Source organism: Chrysemys picta, chromosome 11 (assembly GCF_011386835.1).
Source record: "Chrysemys picta bellii isolate R12L10 chromosome 11, ASM1138683v2, whole genome shotgun sequence".
Lineage (NCBI taxonomy): Eukaryota > Metazoa > Chordata > Testudines > Emydidae > Chrysemys > Chrysemys picta.
In genome coordinates this window covers 18,375,803-18,395,103 of record NC_088801.1, presented here as the reverse complement: position 1 = coordinate 18,395,103, position 19,301 = coordinate 18,375,803, and the positions used below count along the sequence as shown (strand labels likewise).

Here is a 19,301-nt window from a genome sequence, read left to right as displayed (position 1 = left end):
GGTGGCACCTGCAGACAGGCCAGTGCACAGAGCCTGGCGTAGCCACACCTCCGCATAGGAGCCAGAGGGGGGGACATGCCGCTGCTTCCGGGAGCTGCTTGAGGTAAGCGCCGCCCGGAGCCTGCATCCCTCACCCCCTCTCCCAGCCTGGAGCATCCTCCTGCACCCCAAACTCCCCAGCCCCACCACAGAGCCTGCACCCCAGCCGGAGCCCCCACCCCCCGCACACTCCAACCCCTGGCCCCAGCCCAGAGCCCCCACCCTGAACTCCTTATTTCTGGCCCCACCCCAGAGCCCACACTCCCAGCCAGAGCCCTCACCCCCTCTTGCACCACAACCCCCATTTTGTGAGCATTCATGGCCCGCCATACAATTTCCATACGCAGATGTGGCCCTCGGGCCAAAAAGTTTGCCCACCCACCCTAGCTTAAACCCGCTGTGTGCTAATTCATGTTCTACTAAACCTAGGCTTACACTACAGTGTAGACATATACCTCTACCTCGATATAACGCTGTCCTCGGGAGCCAAAAAAAAATGTTACTGTGTTATAGGTGAAACTGTGTTATATTGAACTTGCTTTGATCCACTGGAGTATGCGCCCCGCCCCCCCGGAGCACTGCTTTACCGTGTTATATCGGGCCGCGTTATATTGGGGTAGAGGTGTATTCAAAGAGACAAGCTTGGTCTGGTGTGTAGGGAAAAAGTGTTAGCATTAGCCTGTAATACTCCCTGCCAAGAGAAGCTAAAGGTTTCCCCTAGTGCTGTAAAATAATATATCTAGCTGATGTCATGAACAGACAAGATAGTAGAGATGGGAAAGTGATCCAATTAAAAAAAAATACTTACAAATTATGACATTGAAAAATTAAGAACAAAGATTTCTACCTTTTCCATCTTCTTCAAATGTAGATCTTCCAAGAATCTCATCAGTTGATTCCTTCCGACGACAAAGTTTGAAGAATTCAGTAAGGAAGTCACCTACAAAGAAAATAATTTTCTGAATATTTAGTTAGTGAAGATCCTCTAACAATAAATTAACCATAGCATAAGTCCTTTCCTACCATAGTAGGAGTCCTTGGAGGAGAGGGAAAGAAGTGGTAATTATTTTTACTTTTAATTTGAGAAGTGTACCTACTACAATCTCTAGGCCATGTTTTACACATCTGTGGATCGAAACTACAAATTAAAGCTTAACAAGAGTTAATCAAGGCCAACTAGAAAGCCAACAACCACCATTTCAAGAAGAAATCCAATACCCAGTTAATCCACCTCCTCAAGCTTTGTAGCAAGTTCAATCAGACCCTAAGAGAAATTAGGAGAGGTTGCGCTCAGAATTAAGGAAAATTATAAAGAAAATCCAAAATCACAGGGGATTAGGAGACTGGTCATCTTTTCAGCCCTAAACTACTATTTCTTGATGTCTAGAATGGAAAAGAAGTTAAAGAGGTCTTACCTAATAAACATTGCGGATTATCTGCTTTTCTGACTCTCACAGACCACTGTGGGGCTTGAATGGGATCCAAATCACTAAAAAAAAAAGCTTCATTTTGTCAACACCAGTATTAGGGGGAAATTACTTGCACCACAAGTAATCAAATGTTCTTAGGAATTGCAAGGGAAGATCTAAGTATATAAACAAAGAAGTCAGCCAAGCTAGGTTATGGAAGTCATAATATAGGTTGCATTTTCATATCATAATTATTGCTACAGGGAAGAACAAGATATACAGAACAACATGAGTTAAGTGAGAAAAATTAATGACAGATGGAAATCTGAAAAACAAGGATCCTGTTTTCCTGCATGTGTCTAAAAAAAAGTCAGGGAAGAGAAATACAAAAAAATAAGTACTATTTAAAGCTAAACAGAATATATTTTGGTGTTTAACATTTGTCTTTAAAGAAGATTTAATTGTCTACATATATTTTTCTCTTCAAGTTTCCAAAACTTAAAACCAAACACCACAAACGTGTTAATACAATTACTTAAAGAGTTAGTATTCTTTTCTAAAACAGGTCAGTGCACATTGTTGACCATGCTTGCTAGAGGGAGTAGAAAGCAGAGGTGACATCCCATTCTTCAGCAAAGACAGCTGTAGGTTTAAGGAACTCCTTTTGCTTCCCAGGTTCACTATGAGGCATCTTCCTTCATCTCAAAGCTAGACTAGCACCCTACTTAAATAAATTAATAAGAGAGAGCCAAATGGAAACTAGAAAGAGAATTAATGCACATATAGGAGCACATGTACTATGTATACGGAGATCAGTATGTAATGGCCCTTTCCCAATGCACTCACAGGGAAAAACTGTTAAGAAAACGATTGGTTCTGAAATACAGAAAGCTAGGTTATACATTCATCAAGGCCTTAAAATTAAAAATGTTAGACCTTTAAACTCTAGGTGACACTAGAAAGATACAAGCTGTTAATGGATGAAAAAAATCTAAACATTTATTAATTTGTATATTTACAATATACTTACGAATAAACATCATTGTCCACAATGATACCTTCTGTTAGATGAGGCCATGTAGCTGCTAAATGGAGCTCACTGAAACAGCAAAAACTTGGTATAAATTATGCTAGACTGATTTCTAAAAAGCTCAGGAAGAGATTTTCAAAAAAGTCATAAATGACAGTTAATCTCCCCCTAGCTCCCATTGAATTTCAATGGAAGTTAGGGAGCTAACTGACATTTATGCCTTTCAAAATCTCCCTCTTTGTGGCCTGCACAATAAACCACTGAATAAGATCCATGAGATTACTGTTATATATATTGTATTCTGATGTCAGAATTTTATTACTGCATTTTTGTTAAATTTGATTTCAAGTCTTTTTTTTTTTTTAAACTTTGGGGGGCACATGAGGGATGATGATGATGTAAAATTGATAATTAGTTGATTTTTCAAAGGAGCAAAAAATATTTTTAACTCAGACAAGTTGATGTTTCCACTGACTATCCCTTTTTTATTTCTATTCTATTGATTTGTCTGCTGTGCCCATCATCCAGTATCTGAATGCCTTCTAGTAGTGCACTAAACAATGTGACTAACATCCATCATATAAGGTTCTTTCCCCAATTCCTCTCCCTACAGGGAAGGGGGAAGCGGGGGGAGTTTTTCATTTTGTTTTGTTTTTTTATTTTATGTATGCATGTTAAGTGTCCAACTTCACAGAGAGGGGCAATAGGGAACAAGTTGAGAATGGGTGCATATGTTGGTGGAGGAAATTAGGATAACAGTGGATGGACGTTTCCTCTTCAACAGAAGGAGGGGAAAACCTACAACATGCCCTAAGAAGGGCTGCAGTTAAAGAAGAGACATGGAGATCCCCCAGGAGAACTCAAATTAGCACCACAGAACTCCCAGTCAACAGGCTCGTAATCCAAACTCTAGCACTGGAAAACAAGCATAATTTCAACTAGTGCCTGGCAAAGTGGGGCACTCATGAACCAGGGCCGCTATGGATACAGGTTTGGCTGCACTGCTAGAATTAATCCTGGTTCTTACAGGACACACAATGGCTACCCTAATAGTCTGCACAGTTGCTACACCCTTTGGAATTATGATTTGCAAATTGCTTTGGCATACCTAGAACATTAAACATGCTACAAGACACATTCTGTTTAGACTAGGTGAATTTAAAAAAAACAAAAACTTGGATCTAAAAAAAGATCCTACAGGCATTTAATGTAAACCATATATACCCAGCAATTTATATCACTTGTTTATGGCTCAAGGAAACTCATCTTCTACAAATGCCTTTGTTCTTTTGATAATAAAGTCAGTTTACTTTTGAAGATGGTTTGCTCAACTTACTTTTTTTAAAACATTAAGAGTTCTAAATCTGACACTTTGCATATGGGCACAGCATCTATAGCTATGGTACATTTTAGCATTATGATTTGAGTGATAAATACAAAGTTGAAAAAGTTTATCATCTATTATGTTGCATCAAGTATCCATGTATCAAAAAATATCTGTCACGAAACTTGAAACTAAAATATAGCTTTTTGCACTATTCTATATATTCTCGTATTGTTTATTATCTTCATAAAAACACAGTCTCAACGCACACTGCTCTTAACTCCTAAGCAATACTTAAAACTCTGAGGCCTTCTGTTAGCAGTATATGGCGGCACACAGATATATCACTGGAAAACAAAAGTCTATATAAAATTAGATTTATAGTTCTGATTTTTTTCTCAGAAGCACTTACACTATTTTATAATATGCATAATTTTCTGCACTCTTAATCTCACCTAATAGGATCTTCACAGGCACCAAATGGTAATTTCCCAAATTCCAGGCCTCCAACTTCTCCTCCAATTAGTGCATCTATATCTGAAGACAGATCAATACATTTTCCGTAATATAAATATGGTGATAGTTTGCTAGAGTAATAAATAGCACACTGCCTACTAAACATAAAAAAAAAAAAAACTTACATGGCACATGATCTTTCTGTTGGAACAAGTGGTTAAAATTTAGATAATATCATAAAATATACATTGCTAACAATTGACACACTGTCTCGGCAAACAATACACTCCATATGCTAAAAGTTATTTTAAGGCAATTGAAGAGGAAAAGTTACTTTTATTATTTACATTTTTAAGTGATTTCTTCTTCATTAGAATAACAATGTCCCTACATGATTTCTCTATTTAAATACAGATGAAAACCAAAACTAAAAGATAAACGTTACCAGCAAATATTTTTTATTTAATTATGCATTTCTTAGACATCTTAGGTCACTCATACCATTCCCTTCTACACACATTACAAATGCAAAACATGTAAAATATATAATCCCTACTGAACTAAAAAGATCTCCTGAAGTACCCAGCAAGTAGTGTTGGGCATTTGACCAGTCCGAAAATAACTGGTCAACTGACTGGTCAAATATTTTAAAGCAATAATAACAACAACAGTAACAAAAGGTACAAAGAAAGAGTAAGACTTCATGGTCTCCAACAGGCTTAGGCATAATTATCTATCTAAGGCTAATTATAAAAAACAACTTACTTAACTGAGGTATTTTAACTCAAAAATGTGGAACAATGAAATTAAGTTCTAAAAAATAGAAGAATGGCACCATGATTTAATCAAAAAGGTAGGCCATCACCAACATCTTGTCATTCTTGCTTTAATATCTGACAATGTCTGACCACGGTCAAATAGGCAATTGTGACCCTAAAAGCATCCCTACGCCAGAAGGCAAGGGGTTTCCCAAGTATCTAGCAGTGAGTTTCAGCTGGCCTGACCAGCTCAGTGTACGCCAACTCACTATTGTTATAATCTGTATCTAAAAGGTGTCATGTAAAATGTCCTTGGAAAACTAAACTCATTGACCATTAATATTCTTGCATGATGTATGTACGGTCAACCTATAAAGGATTATACAGTTGTGGTGGAATTATGACTAAAATGTATTTAAACTAGGCACTTCAGGGTGAGTTGATAGTTGATAACGATTTTTTCCAGAGTAAGGAATGCAGTTCCACCTGCTTGAATGTGTCTCCTGAGTAAACTGAGCAAGGTTTAACCAAAGACAGTGACAAGCACATTTGCATGCCAGGCAAACAAACCCATCAGGAGAGCAAGTGGGGAAAAGTGATCACTTGATCTCAATGGTGGGTGGAGACTGGACCCACAGGAAGCCTTACCGCCTCTTGAAGCTGGTGTAGCGAGAAGGCATGGCCTCCCTCAGAGAGTGACAGGGAGGGACCACAACATGCCCTCTGGTGGGCTAAACCAGGAGAACCACGTCTGCCGCGCCGGAGCGGCAGGGCAGGACAGAAAGGGGAAGAACAAAAGGTGGGCCCTGCAGCTCAGTGGGGCTGGAGCCATCACAGGAGACGGACGCATCCTGCCTGCTGCTGGAGCCTGCAGAGGAGCTGCCGGGGCTGCCACCTGAGCTCCCAGGACCGCTGGCCGACCAAGCTCCCCGAGACAAAAGACGCAGGTACACCCAAGGGGGAGAGTAGGAAGCAGCTCTAGAAAACCAGGCAACAGTCTGATTGGCAGTTAGCCTGATACAAGGTAAGCGTGTTGCCGCCAGACCCCAGCTGACCCAGTGGCGGATACTGTTAGGGCCCTGGGTTGTGATGCAGTGGATTTGGCCAGGCTCCTGAGGTGGCAGTACTCCCGCTCCTTCGGCCAGAAACCTTCATTCCCCAGGCATCCTGACCTGAGCCTCTAGACTGTACTGGTGCTCACTCTTACCTGAGGCTTCTAAACTGCTTAGCTACTCTTCCCTGATTGCAGGCCAGAGCCTACCCATTGCTTTGCTGCCCTGCCTTGACTGTGCCTGAGGCTCATATACTGTTCAGCTGCTCTGCCCTGATTGCAGGCCAGAGCCAACTAACTGTCTGCTGCCCCACCCTGGCGGCCTGGGACTCAAACTGGCCTGGTCTGCCTGGCCAGAGGACCAGAGGTACACAACAGTGAGGAGGCATGGCCTCCCTTAGAGACTGACAGGGAGGAACGGCCACACAGCCTACACCGGTCAATGAACTTGGAGACATGTACTTTTCAAAGGTAGCCTGGACTATAAAGAGAGGGGCAGAGAACCCCCAAGTGATCCTTCACCTAAGGAAACAAGGAAAACCAGCACCTTGGACTCTGGGGATTCTAAGAGCTAATCAGCTATTGCTGAAACATTGTTTAAGATAGTTTCCTCACCAAAGACTGCAGCTTGTTAAGTTAGATCTTAGCCATTAGCATATTTTTACTTTTGTGTAACCCCTTCTATTTTTATCCTTTATACTTGAACTCACTTAAAACCACTCTTTTTAATTAAACTAGTTTTACTTTTTATCTAAACCAACCTAGTGCTTTGATTGAATTGAAATGATTGTTAACTCCAGTCAAGATAACAAGATGCTTTTTCTGTCTCTTTAAAGGAGCAGCACACTTAATATCTTCTGTGAATGTACAGTAATGGGGTTGTGCACTGCAGAGAGATCTGTGAGGAACTTGAGGGCTGGAGTTTACTGATTGTTACCTGCTAGGCAAAGTTTGGGCTGGGAGGGTCTACACTGCAATTAAAAACCCATGGCTGGCCTGCATCAGCTGACTCAGGCTAAGGAACTGTTTAATTGTGGTGCAGACATTCGGGCGTGGGCTAGAGCACAGCTCCAAGACCCAATGAGAGGTCTACACCACAATTAAACAGCCCCTTAGCCTGAGCCCAAGTCAACTGACATGAACCAGCTGCAGGTTTTTAATTGCAGTGTAGACATACCAGAAGAATCCTGAGAACCCAAGTCTCCAAGAGTCTAAATCTAGTGCTCCATCCACTGGGCAACACGGCTTCCCCAATATGTAAAAACATCTAACACTACATTAGATATAATAATAAAAACCATTATGCTAAGGGATGTAAATAGTCATGGGCATAAATCAACAGCTAACTGATGGGGGTGAGAAATAAGCATCTTAACATGCTTTGCTCTCCCATCTCCTAATAATTTAAAAATGTAGCCATCATAGTACCATTTGTGTTTATATTTTAATTAACTTAGACACATCATCTTAAAGTCACAACTTCTGTCTTAAACTTTTACCTACGGTTTCTGTAACACTTGGGATTACCAAAACAAAAAAGTCAGAGAAAAATATTTTTCTCCGTTTATTCAGTTTACTTTGTGCATTTGAGATGACTTTGAAGATAGAAAGTTTCATTGCTCCCCTACATATTAGGGCTAGGTTTGCTAGTCAAAATGCTTATCAAATGAAAATCTTTATTTAGGGAAGTTTATCCAAAACAACCCAGTAACTTAACCTTGGAATCCAAAAACTGCAAAAATAAATAAATAAATCTTTTCAGACAAAATGAAGACCGTATGAAAAATTGCCTTAGCCTGGGAAAGTTTCTATAGCATTACAACACTGCCAGATTAAAGGAATCCAACTTAGTGCTAAAATTTAATAGTAAATTTTTATCTCACCAATGTTATCCCTTCCTACCAATAACAATGTCTGATTGGGCAACTCTGTTTTCCTCCGATTATTTTTTATGTATACCTATGGAAATATTTGTGGGCTTATTTTGTCAGCAGTCTGCAGTGCAAGGAAAAGTGCAAAGAGAAAAATGAAGCCAAGTGGTTTTCCAGCCAAAAGAGCAAAAGACACTGCACTGTTCAGATTTAAACATTGTTATAAAATTGTTCTTAAACCCACAGATATTCATATGCTTCTCTCTTAGTGAGCAGCTACTACAGTTTTGCAAAATTCTGCTAAGTCACATACAAGTATTATAAACATTTTCTTTACATTAATTGTTTTCTATAAATTAATGTAAAATTTTCCTGAAGACACTATGCACACGAATCTCCTACCTGGTGGTTGTTGGGGCCAGAAATATTGTTGCCAGTCTTGAAGAACATACGTTAGTCGAATAGCTATGCTTACTGGAGGCAGTGGAGTTAAAGGACATCCCTAAAAAATAAATGAAGAAACACTACAAATGAATTAAAGTAAATCAACTAGAGTTACAATAATACTCTTCACACTTCACTTATTTGAAACTAAAATACTCGGTTTAAAAAAAACAAAACAAGTGAAGAATGGGTTTTCAACATTATGTGAGATATTGTTGTTTCAGTACAATCTCTTCTAAAGTTTCAACCCCAAGCAGGCTATTTATCACTGTCCACTTCAGTCACTTGGCTTTAAAAGAAATAACTGGTCTAATTTTAACACAAGTTTTCCCTATAATATATAAAAATATACCGTACAGTATAAAAATAGTCCAGATAGTATAAATTCACAAATAAAAATGAATCAAATTAGATTACTTTTAAAACATGGGCCAAATCATGTTTCTTTGTACTCAGGTCAGCAATCCTACTGACTTCAATGAGATTCACTGCCTGAATAACATCAAAAGAATATGGTTCTATGACAGCTACACTGACACCAATAACATGGGTGCATAAATAAGTAGAAAATTATTTCAAATCCACACAAGAATGGGGACTAAACTAGAAGAAGGTTGGTAATAGGATACATTACTCTTCATCTTTTGACACTTGATCAAATCCAACACAAAGATAATTATGAAAATCATTACTGTCTGACTGGTGCTTGATGGCCCATGTGAAATGAACTGGTGTATCCAAGTGCAAAGAAAGTCTGAAAAGTTTCTTAAAGAGTTAAAAGAAGAATAGATATGTTCCCATTCCTACCATAGTCAAAAAGATCTAAGTGATTTCTATCAAACTTTCAAGGAAAATTTCTAATAGAAACTAACTCTCATCTCACTGTAAGGAGAGATGGGGGAAAGAAAGGTACTAAAAAAATCCCATCAAGATGTGTGTCTACCTTACTACAGTAAGCATGTGACCTTATTCTTGTCACGATGCCCTTCATCTCTCCCTCACTAATGGAGTGTCAAATTTAGAGTATAATTTCTTGAAGGCAGGGACCACATATCTGTGAAGTACTTAGTAAATTTAGAGTTTTGTGTCACTCAGGAGGCTACAGAATTAGCCTACTATTAGAAAGTAAAGAATTAATGAAAAAATTATTCAAAACAGTACTCACACATTAGCAATTTAGTATGACTGTTCTTTATTTTTAAAAGGTCAGTGGAGCTTTTAATTAAACTAAAAGGAAAACAGGCAGACAATGCCGATTAAAGCATAGGCCATTTTTCTTCCCCTTTAACGATTACATTACCTTAAGTTTTTTAAAAATTGCTGATTTAAAAAGAAATAGCCTACATTTCACTTGGTTAAATGGCATGATTTCTAGTACATACATACTTACTATCTTGGATTTGAAGATGTCCAACAGACCTGATAAATGAGTATACTGATTTGGCACTTTACGAAGATGAACCATTTCAAAGTCAGTTCGAACTCCATGGCCCTGACATTCTCCAACATACATTCTTCGCCATTTATGATGTATTTGCACAAACAATGGTACCTGACTGCAAAATATTGAAGCAGTAGATTAAAAAATGTTCACTGTTCTAACATCCTCAGAACTATTTAATAGTATGTATGTCAAAGCAATTTCAGACAATTCTACACAGAGATATAAAGAAAACCACCACGATGTACTGGTAATTGGGTTTAAATTAAAAATGGTTAAGTTAAAAAATAGAGGTCATAAAATACAACTTCCACTACCAGAGTTAAGTGGAATGTACAACAAACCATAGTAACATTTTACCAAGCATTTTGTCTTAAATTCTGATTTGGGGAGATTTAATAAAGGGTAAGAATATTTTCAGGAGCTTTAGAAGATTTATGCCATCAGATCTGTGAACAAACTAATTTATAATTTTATAAACTAAATTTTTATTAAATTTATATTAAATACTGAGAAAATTCAGTTTCATTAATTACTTGGATAATAATGAAGTGGAGAGTATACTTGTACAATCTGAAGACACAAAGCTGAGATTGGTTGCAAGTAATTTGGAAGACAGGATTAGAATTCAAAATGACCTTGATACATTGGAGAATTGGTCTGACATCAACAAGATTAAAGTAAAGTACTATGCTTAGGGAGGAAAAATCAAATAAACAAATACAAAAAGGGGAATAACTGCCTAGGCAGTAGTACTGCTGAAGAGGATCTGGGGGTTATAGTGAATCATAAACAAAGAGCAAACAATATGATATAGTTACAAAAAAGCTAACATCAATCTAGGATGTATTAACAGGAGTGCCGTATCGGGGACATGGGACGTAACTGTCCCACTGTACTCAGCACTGTTGAGGCCACAGTTGAAATATAGTGTCCAGTTTTGGGTGTCACACATTAAGAAAGATGTGGATAAACTGGAGAGAATTTGGAAGACAGACAGAAAAATAAGAGGTTTAGAAAACCTGACCTATGAGGAAAGGTTATAAAAAAAAATTGGCATATTTAGTCATGAGAAGAAGGAGAACTTGACAACAGTCTTCAAATATGTTGATGGCTGTTAAAAAGAGGACAGTGATCAATTGTTGTCTGTGTGCACTGAACAAAAGACAAGAGCTTAAGCTATAGCAAGGGAGATTTAGGTTAGATATTAGGAAAAAGCCTTCTAAGGATAAGGATAGTTACGTACTAGAATAGATTACCCAGGGAGGTTCTGGAATCCCTATCACTGGAAGTTTTTAAGAACAGGTTGGACAAATGCCTGTCAGGAATGATGTAGGTATACCTCGACCTGCCTCAGCACACACAGCTGGACTAGATGACCTTTCAAGGTCCCTCCCAGCCCTACATTTCTATGAAAATCATGTCTTGTAGACCAATTAATTACTCTTATTGTTTTTTGTATTTTAAAACAAGAAAAAGTCTATGGAACAGAAGTCATACGTATGGTTCAGTGCATTAAAATGTTAATTATCTTTGAAAGAATCCTTTGCTATTAAGGTTAGTCCACGTTTCCATTGAGACAATTTTTTGTTTCTTTCTGTGGCACTTTCAGACAGTCTACACTATATGTTGTTACTATCAATTTAATATTTTTCCTTACTATGAAGCATCTTCCAAATTATAATGAAAGTAATATCTGGACATGTAATCATTTAGCACTTCACTTACCAACCAGTGTTCCCCAATGCAATCGAAACTGAACTCAGAAGAAGGTTACATTTGGATTCACTAAGAACTGCATCATTATTTGCTGCTGGAGCAATAACCACAAATTCCCGTAAGCCATACCTAAAAAAAAGGTAACATTTGTAGTAAGTTACATGTGACAAATAATTGCATATTCTTGAGTCAGTCCTAGGTAGGCTAGAGTACAGATATCACCAATTTACTTAACTAGTGCGCACTGTGGTAGTAATATAATGGCAATTAATTAGCATGAACTTAAATATTTAAGAGGCCTGAAAAAAAGCCAAACTATTAAAGTGCATTTTGGATTTTCAATTCATTTTCAAATATTTTAAAAATTACACATTAAAATTTCTTCTTCTTTATATAACCACTTGTACAATTCATGTACCAGAGCATATTATCTGTTATTACTTATATTCTAAATCAGGGGTTCTCAACCTGCGGCCCAATCAGCACAGAGCTGCAGCCCATGTGATATCCTCAGGGCCATACAGGTAGTATTGGATGTGGCCCACAATGGTAAATAGGTTGAGAACCACTGTTCTAAATAAAAGACATGTGCTGTGATGTACTCGATCTGAAATTCAGGCAGCATAAAAAAAAAAAAGACGACGGCAGCATGTATTATTCACTCTGGCAGAGATCGCTGTGCTTTTCCTAGTGTGAACATAAAAGTTTGCATGAGGCTATATTATTTTCTTAACCATAATTCTTATGGAGGAGAAATAGAAGAAGGTAAATAAACCCAACATTTATGCAAAGAGCAATTTATTTGACAATAACTTTCTGCTTTCCATTCCTATTCTTTAAGTGATCTGGAATTAAATAAAGCCATTCTCCTTCTACCCAAGTCTGCAGCCAAGATACAATCCTGAGTTTGTAACATCATACTCTGGCCACAAAGAAACTTGTGATAGCACTAGTTCTGCTTCACTGCAGAAAGGAGTGAAGAAACCAAAAGGAACACAGTGCCTATTTAACTGCAGTACAAACATAACAAAAAATTATGAATGACAAAAATACATCTTAAAATTTTATTCAATAAGTCTTGTTCTGATATGAAAGAAACTAATACTTGAAAGACTTCAGTCTGAAATATATTTAAACATGTTGAATTTAAGTACACATTCCACTAAGTGTCATTTGAAGATTTTAAAACACTGAAAGCTTTTCACTTTCATTTTAATTTAAACCATTAGCTATTTTAAAATTAGCTAAAATGTTCCGAATTCTGAGTGATGCTTATTTTTGTCAGGCTCAAATTTTGACACAACGAATGCTGAATGTATACCCAATCTGATCTCTGAAAATCATATTATGATTAGGGCTCTACCAAATTCATGGCCATGAAAAACACGTCACAGACCATGAAATCTGGTCTTGTGTGTTATTTTTTACCCTAATACTATACAGATTTCACGTGGGACCCCAGCGTTTATCAAATTGAGGGGCCTGACCCAAAAGGGAGTTGCAGGGGGATCACATGGTTATTTGTGGGTGAGGTGGAGTCACAGTATTGCCACCCTTACTTCTGCACTGCCTTCAGATCTGGGCAGCTGAAGAGCTGCGGCTGTTAGCCAGGCACCCAGCTCAGAAGTCGGTGCCCTGTTAACAGCAACGCAGAAGTAAGGGTGGCAATACCATACCATGTCATCCTTACTTCTGCGCTGCTGCTGGCGGCAGCTCTACCTTCAGAGCTGGGCTCCCGGCCAGCAGCCGCTGCTCTCCAGCTGCCCGGCTCTGAAGGCCGTGCCACTGCCAGCAGCAGCGCAAAAGTAAGGGTAGCAGTACCACAACCTTCCATACAATAACCTTGCAACCCCCCCCCCCCCCCCAACACACACAACTCCTTTATGGGTCAGAACCCCTAAAATTACAACACCATGAAATTTCAAGATTTTAATAGCTGAAATCATGAAATTTACTATTTTAAAAATCTTGTGACCATGAAATTGACCAAAATGATATGTTAAAATGTTACCTGTAATACAGAAGAAAACAGAATAAAGAATGTATACATACCATCTCACTAGACAATGGGCTCTAGGAGGAAAATCATTGTCCATGCACAGCAAGTCTTGCATAGATAACGGAAGGGCATCTGTGAAACAATTTGATAAAGCTAAGTGTCAGTATATTTTTACAGCGTCAAGCAGAAATCTGTTGTGTGTGAAAGGTAAAGAGAAAATGTTTTCTAACTGGATTTATTCTTTAAAGATGTTTTTGAGGTTCATTATATTAGAACAGAATCTTTGAAACAGAAAACTTTTCTCCAGCAAAAATCAATTTTACCTCAATTTTTTTCATACAGCAGATTTAATTCCTAGTATAGTAATAAAAACTTCATATCCCTATTAAGGCCCTAGAGTTTGCCTTCCTGTTTTTACTGCTTTCATATTTTTCCTCCCTCCTTGAGGCCCTATATCGTAACCACCATATTTCTGGGATCCATCATTCACAGCCATAGGACCTCCTGCAGGTAGCTGTCCATGCTACGTGATACCTTCAGGTAAAAAGAGATATTTGCACAAAGTCTATTTATTGCCTTTTGGGTGTCCAAGGCCAGAGGAATGTTAGTTTTTAAGGTTTAATACAATTTCTGAAAGTAGGTAATACATTGGGCTCTATTAATCCATCTATTTTAAATAGACCAGCACACAATCACCACAGAATCTAGGTGTAGTTACCCAGACAATGACCATTAAAAATAATGCTCAACTCACTGCATTCAACTCTGCACTGTTACTACTCAATGGTATCAAGTATCAGGGGGTAGACATGTTAGTCTGTATCCACAAAAACAACAAGGAGTCTGGTGGCACCTTAAAGACTAACAGATTTATCTGGGCATAAACTTTCATGGGTAAAAACCTCACCACTTCTTCAGATGCACCTGAAGAAGTGAGGTTTTTACCCACGAAAGCTTATGCCCAAATAAATCTGTTAGTCTTTAAGGTGCCACCAGACTCCTTGTTGTTTTTACTCAATGGTATGTGTTCCTTGTAGCTGTGAGGCAGTTGTCCAAAAAGGGCCATATTTTTGGAGTTTAATGTACCCAACACACACACACACCATATAATCATTTGAAAGTTTATTTTATGTACATTTAGATGAGGTATAATGTGCAGCTGTCACGTGGTGCCACAAGGCCTGAAGGCAAGGTGAAACAATGGTACCCAGAGTGAAAAAGTGTCATTTTTTGCACAGTTCCAATAACACTGCAGCGTGACTATGACAACAGTATTTACTGTTTGTTAATTTCAATTTCTGTGGTGTTTATTGGTCAAAGCTACTAAACAATGTATGAAAAGATCTGTATTAAATTTGCATGGACAAGTATTTTTTCCAGAGATGGTGAAGTTTAGTATATAGCAAATATTAACATTTTGTAATATACTGACATGAAATATTTTCATATCACATATTTTTAATTGCCAAAGTATCTCAGAAGTGATAATAGTTTTCTGTATTTTCAATTGAAATTTGCTGACCAGATCAGTCTCACACTGAAGTTTGTGCACCAGCAGATGGCGTGCCAATAGTTTGTGCTGCATTGTGACTAGATATAAATGTAGGTGAATTCCTAAAAGTAAGGCTTCTCCATTTGTAAGCTTTTGTACATACAATGTAACATCTAGTCTGCCTGGTAGAAGATTGTAAGCTATGTTGGTCCCAGGATACAAGAGAGACAATATTAGTGAGATAATATCTTTAATTGGACCAATTCCTGTTGATGAAAGAAATAAGCTTTTGAGATCCACAGAACTCGTCTTCAGGTCTGAGAAAGGTAATCAGAGTGTCACATCTAAATAAAAGGTGGAACAAATTGTTAAGCATGAGGAGTTAACATAACACATGTTGAACTTCAAAACAAAGTGGGCAATTAACATCTCTGCAGTCATGGGACAAAGGAGAATTAGTAGGTTACAGACTGTTGTAAGGAGACAATATTCTGCAGAAGGACTTCAGAAAAAAAAGGAAGAACCATCTCCTGCAGTTCGTATATTTTATTATTTCATGTAATTTACGGGGGAGGGGGGTCGCACTCAGAGGATAGCTATGTGAAAGAGGTCACCAGTACAAAAGTTTGAGAACCACTGCTATACACCAACATCCGTCATCACAAAGGCATCACCTGCCTACCTCAAATATGTAGAAAACAATGGACAACAGTCAGATATCCTATCCAAACACAAACTCATCCATTTCATCCTCACATATCCATAACAAACTTACATTCAACACACACTTTTCCAAAACATAAGAACAGCCATGGGTACTAGGATGGCTCCCCTTTATGCCAACCTCTTCATGCGCCACTTTGAGGAAGAATCTCCAGAAAAATGTGACAAAACCCTCTCTTCTGACCTTCAAATAAACCCCCAACTTCATCATCAGAAGCAAGCTCCCCATAGACCAGGACAAACCAACTCAAAATGGCACCAGACCTTGCCAGAACAACATATGCAAAACTTGCAGCCATATCTCCACTGTTACAACAATAAATACCCCCCGCAGCATACTTTTCATGATCTATGGGCCCTACACACCCATATCACAATATGTGGTGCATCTCATACAGTGCATCAAATGCCCCAACAACTAGGTGGGTGAAACTAGACAATCACTACACTTTCTAATGAACTCTCACGGAAAAACCATAAGACCAAAAAACCCTATCACCTGTGGATGAACACTTTTCACAAATGATCACTTCCATATATGATCTCTCAGTCCTCTCAGTCCACAACACTTTCAAAAGACGAGCATAGGAGCTTAAATTCATAATTCTGCTAGACACCAAAGATCATGCTCAACAGAGACAATGCTTTTATGTCTCATTACGACAACCAGTAACCCACTTGTCTACACTACCAAGTTGTGTCGGAAAAGTTATGCCACCTTAATTAAAACCACTGATGCATGTCCACACTAGATCCTTGTGTCGGCAGAGTGCATCCACACTAACAACTCTTGCATCGACACAGAGAGCAGTGCACTGCGGTAGCTATCCCACTGTGCAACTGGCTGCAGGGTGCTTTGGGAAGGGTTCGCAATGCCTCATGGGGCAGGTAAAGTGTCATGATGCAGGTTTCTCAATCCCATCATTCCAGGGCAGTGGTTCCCAAAGTGGGGTTTGTGAGCCCCTGGGGGTTCGCATAACGTTTCAGGGGGTTCACAAGAAAAATTTCATTAATGGCGGCCAGAGGACTCTGCTGGGACCCAGTTGCAGGGCAGATAGCCTGAGCCCCAGGGAGAGCGGGGCCGGGCACTTTGAGCAGGCAGACCGAGCCCTCCCCTGTCAGCCAGGGAGACGGCAGCCCGAGCCTTGGGGAGAGCGGGGCCAGGCAGTTTGAGCTGGCAGCCCGAGCCCTCCCAGTCAGCGGTGGAGCCAGCAGCCCCGAACCCCAGCACTCCATGCGGGGTGCAGGTGGCAGCTCAGATTCCTGTCCCACCTTCCTCGGTGGAAGAAAAGCTGTTTGCGAGCCAAACCAGCCAGAAGCACGTTGTAGCCAGTGTAGGAGTGTTAAGGTGTCTCAGTAATTGTCCTTCTCTCTGGAGTGCTGATTTGCGTCAGTGAGTGAATCTTCTCAGTTTCTAGTTTGTTGGTTGTTAGCAGTCTCTCTCTGTTATTTTTATTATAACTTTTGTACACAAGTTCAATGGATAAGTGGCTGAAAAAGGAAAGTGTAAAGACGCTGGAATCAGCTAGTGTTTCCTCAAGTCCACACTGAGGAAAATCTAAGTCTAATGATCATGATGGTCCTGGAAAGTCACTTACAAAAAAAAGAAAATAGGACAATGATTATATAAAATATGGCTTTACATGCATTGGTGATCAAGAACATCCAAAACCACTGTGTGATTTATGGTGATGTTCTAGCAAACAGCAGCCTCAAACCTTCTCTACTTCGGCGCCACTTAGAAACTAGGCATCCTGCACAACTCGACAAGCCTGTTGATTTTTTCAAGCGAAAATTAGCTGAGAAGAAAAGTGACATTACCAGTTTTATATCCAAAGCAAGTACTGATCATGAAAATGCACTTAAAGCGTCATACCACATGAGCTACCGAGTAGCAAAAGCATCAGAAGCCCATACCATAGCAGAGAGCTTGATTGGTCCATGTATAAAAGACGTAGTTCATTGCATGCTCGGAGAAAAGGCTGCAAAAAGGATTGACATGGTACCTTTGTCCAATAATACATTGTCACGAAGAATTAATTACATGTCAAATAATGGAGAGACCACAATTGTACATAGAGTGAAAAATAGTCCATATTATGCTATACAGTTGGATGAATCAACTGATGTAGCTAATCTAGCTATTTTGCTACTGTTTGTACGTTATGTGAATGAAGGTATGGTTGAAGAAGACTTGTTGTTTTGCCAACCATTGGAAGAAGCTTTGTTGTGTGTACACCTCCCGTTTTGTCGGCAAAAGGCAGCTTTTGCTGACAAAAGGTTGTAGTGTAGAGAAGGTCTTATTCTTCTTTGTCCTATGACTGCAGAGGTGTTAATTGCTCACTTCATTTTGAATGGTTTCTTGCAACAGGTGTTAACTCCTTATGCTAAACAATCTGTTGTATTTAGCTCTGACACTCTGTTTACCTTTCTCAGACCAGAAGAAGGACTCTGTGGAGCTCAAAAATCTTGTCGCTTTCACCAACAGAAGTTGGTCCAAGAAATATATTACTTCATCCACTTTGTCTCTCTGGTAGAATGTTTTCATGTATAATTGTCTACGCACGCAGTACCAGCCTCTGAAATATTCTAGAAAGTAGTTTTTCAATTCAGAATTTATACATAGGTCAGTATTAGTGTCAGAGGTGACAATACACAGCTTTATATTGTGAATATGCAAATGCTGTGAGAAAGAAGTGGCCTAACAAGAAGTAGTGACGACAACATCCACAGACAAGTCTTTGCCTCATGCTCTTCGTCCCTTTTCAGTGCAGTTACTGCTCTTGACAACCATGTCATCAACACTAAGACAATCCCATTTGACCCTGAAACATATCTACGGGTGCTAATCAACATATCCACTGGACTACGTAACATCAGATATATCAGTCTCCACGGAAATAGCAGATGTTGGTGAAGAACAAATGAAGAGATTTGTGAGAGGTGTACCTGATTCTAATGGGACAAGAAACTTCGTCAGCCCCATCAAAAAATCTGTCATCAAAATGTTTGCTGACATGGCCAAAACAAATAAATATCTGGCAAGGAATGGACAATCCCAGCAGTTATCAGTCCAGAAACGGTCTTCCACAGAGCTCTGTCCTTAACAAGATGCAGAGATGAGGTTCTTAGTCACTCAACAGGACCTGGGCCTATGTCCCTCTTCCATACTGATGGAACAATGAGAAGAACAGACAAAGCTGAATTAGGGCATCATCTGGAAGCCCTAGCTGAAAGAATTCGTGACCTAAGAGCATGTAACAAAGAGTATGTCTACACTTAGAGTTTTTGCGCTGTAAGTTTCACCGGTGATAGGGAACCAGTGAAAGAAAAGCGCTGATTTACGTACTCACTTAATTCCTCAGTCAGAGAGTGTTTACACTAGCAGCACTTCCATCGCCGACGAGAGCAGCGCTGTAGAGCAGCTATCCCACAGTGCATCTCTCTCGATAGGTCTTGTGGGAAGGGGAGGGGTGAGCGGAAGGCTTTCTGGGTCCCTGCTCAGTGCCCCATGCTGCACTGCTTCATGTCCCAGCAGCCCCATT

General features: G+C 39.2%; 1 protein-coding gene across 12 annotated transcripts in view; it reads right to left on the bottom strand.

Moving 5' to 3' along the window:
* Positions 1 to 19,301, bottom strand: part of RAB3GAP1 (RAB3 GTPase activating protein catalytic subunit 1) — a 47,465-nt gene that overhangs the window by 18,564 nt on the left and 9,600 nt on the right. For all 12 annotated transcript variants that reach the window (XR_010591266.1, XR_010591269.1, XR_010591268.1 and 9 more), the window contains 8 exons: positions 13,595 to 13,673; positions 11,552 to 11,671; positions 9,773 to 9,938; positions 8,341 to 8,440; positions 4,258 to 4,339; positions 2,479 to 2,547; positions 1,455 to 1,528; positions 887 to 979 (listed from right to left, as the gene is read on the bottom strand). Coding sequence is in view for 5 of the 12 variants with exons in the window: in XM_005286801.4 (XP_005286858.2) it covers positions 887 to 979; positions 1,455 to 1,528; positions 2,479 to 2,547; positions 4,258 to 4,339; positions 8,341 to 8,440; positions 9,773 to 9,938; positions 11,552 to 11,671; positions 13,595 to 13,673 (783 nt within the window). In the remaining 7 variants the exon portion in view is untranslated. The remainder of the gene's footprint in view (positions 1 to 886; positions 980 to 1,454; positions 1,529 to 2,478; positions 2,548 to 4,257; positions 4,340 to 8,340; positions 8,441 to 9,772; positions 9,939 to 11,551; positions 11,672 to 13,594; positions 13,674 to 19,301) is intronic.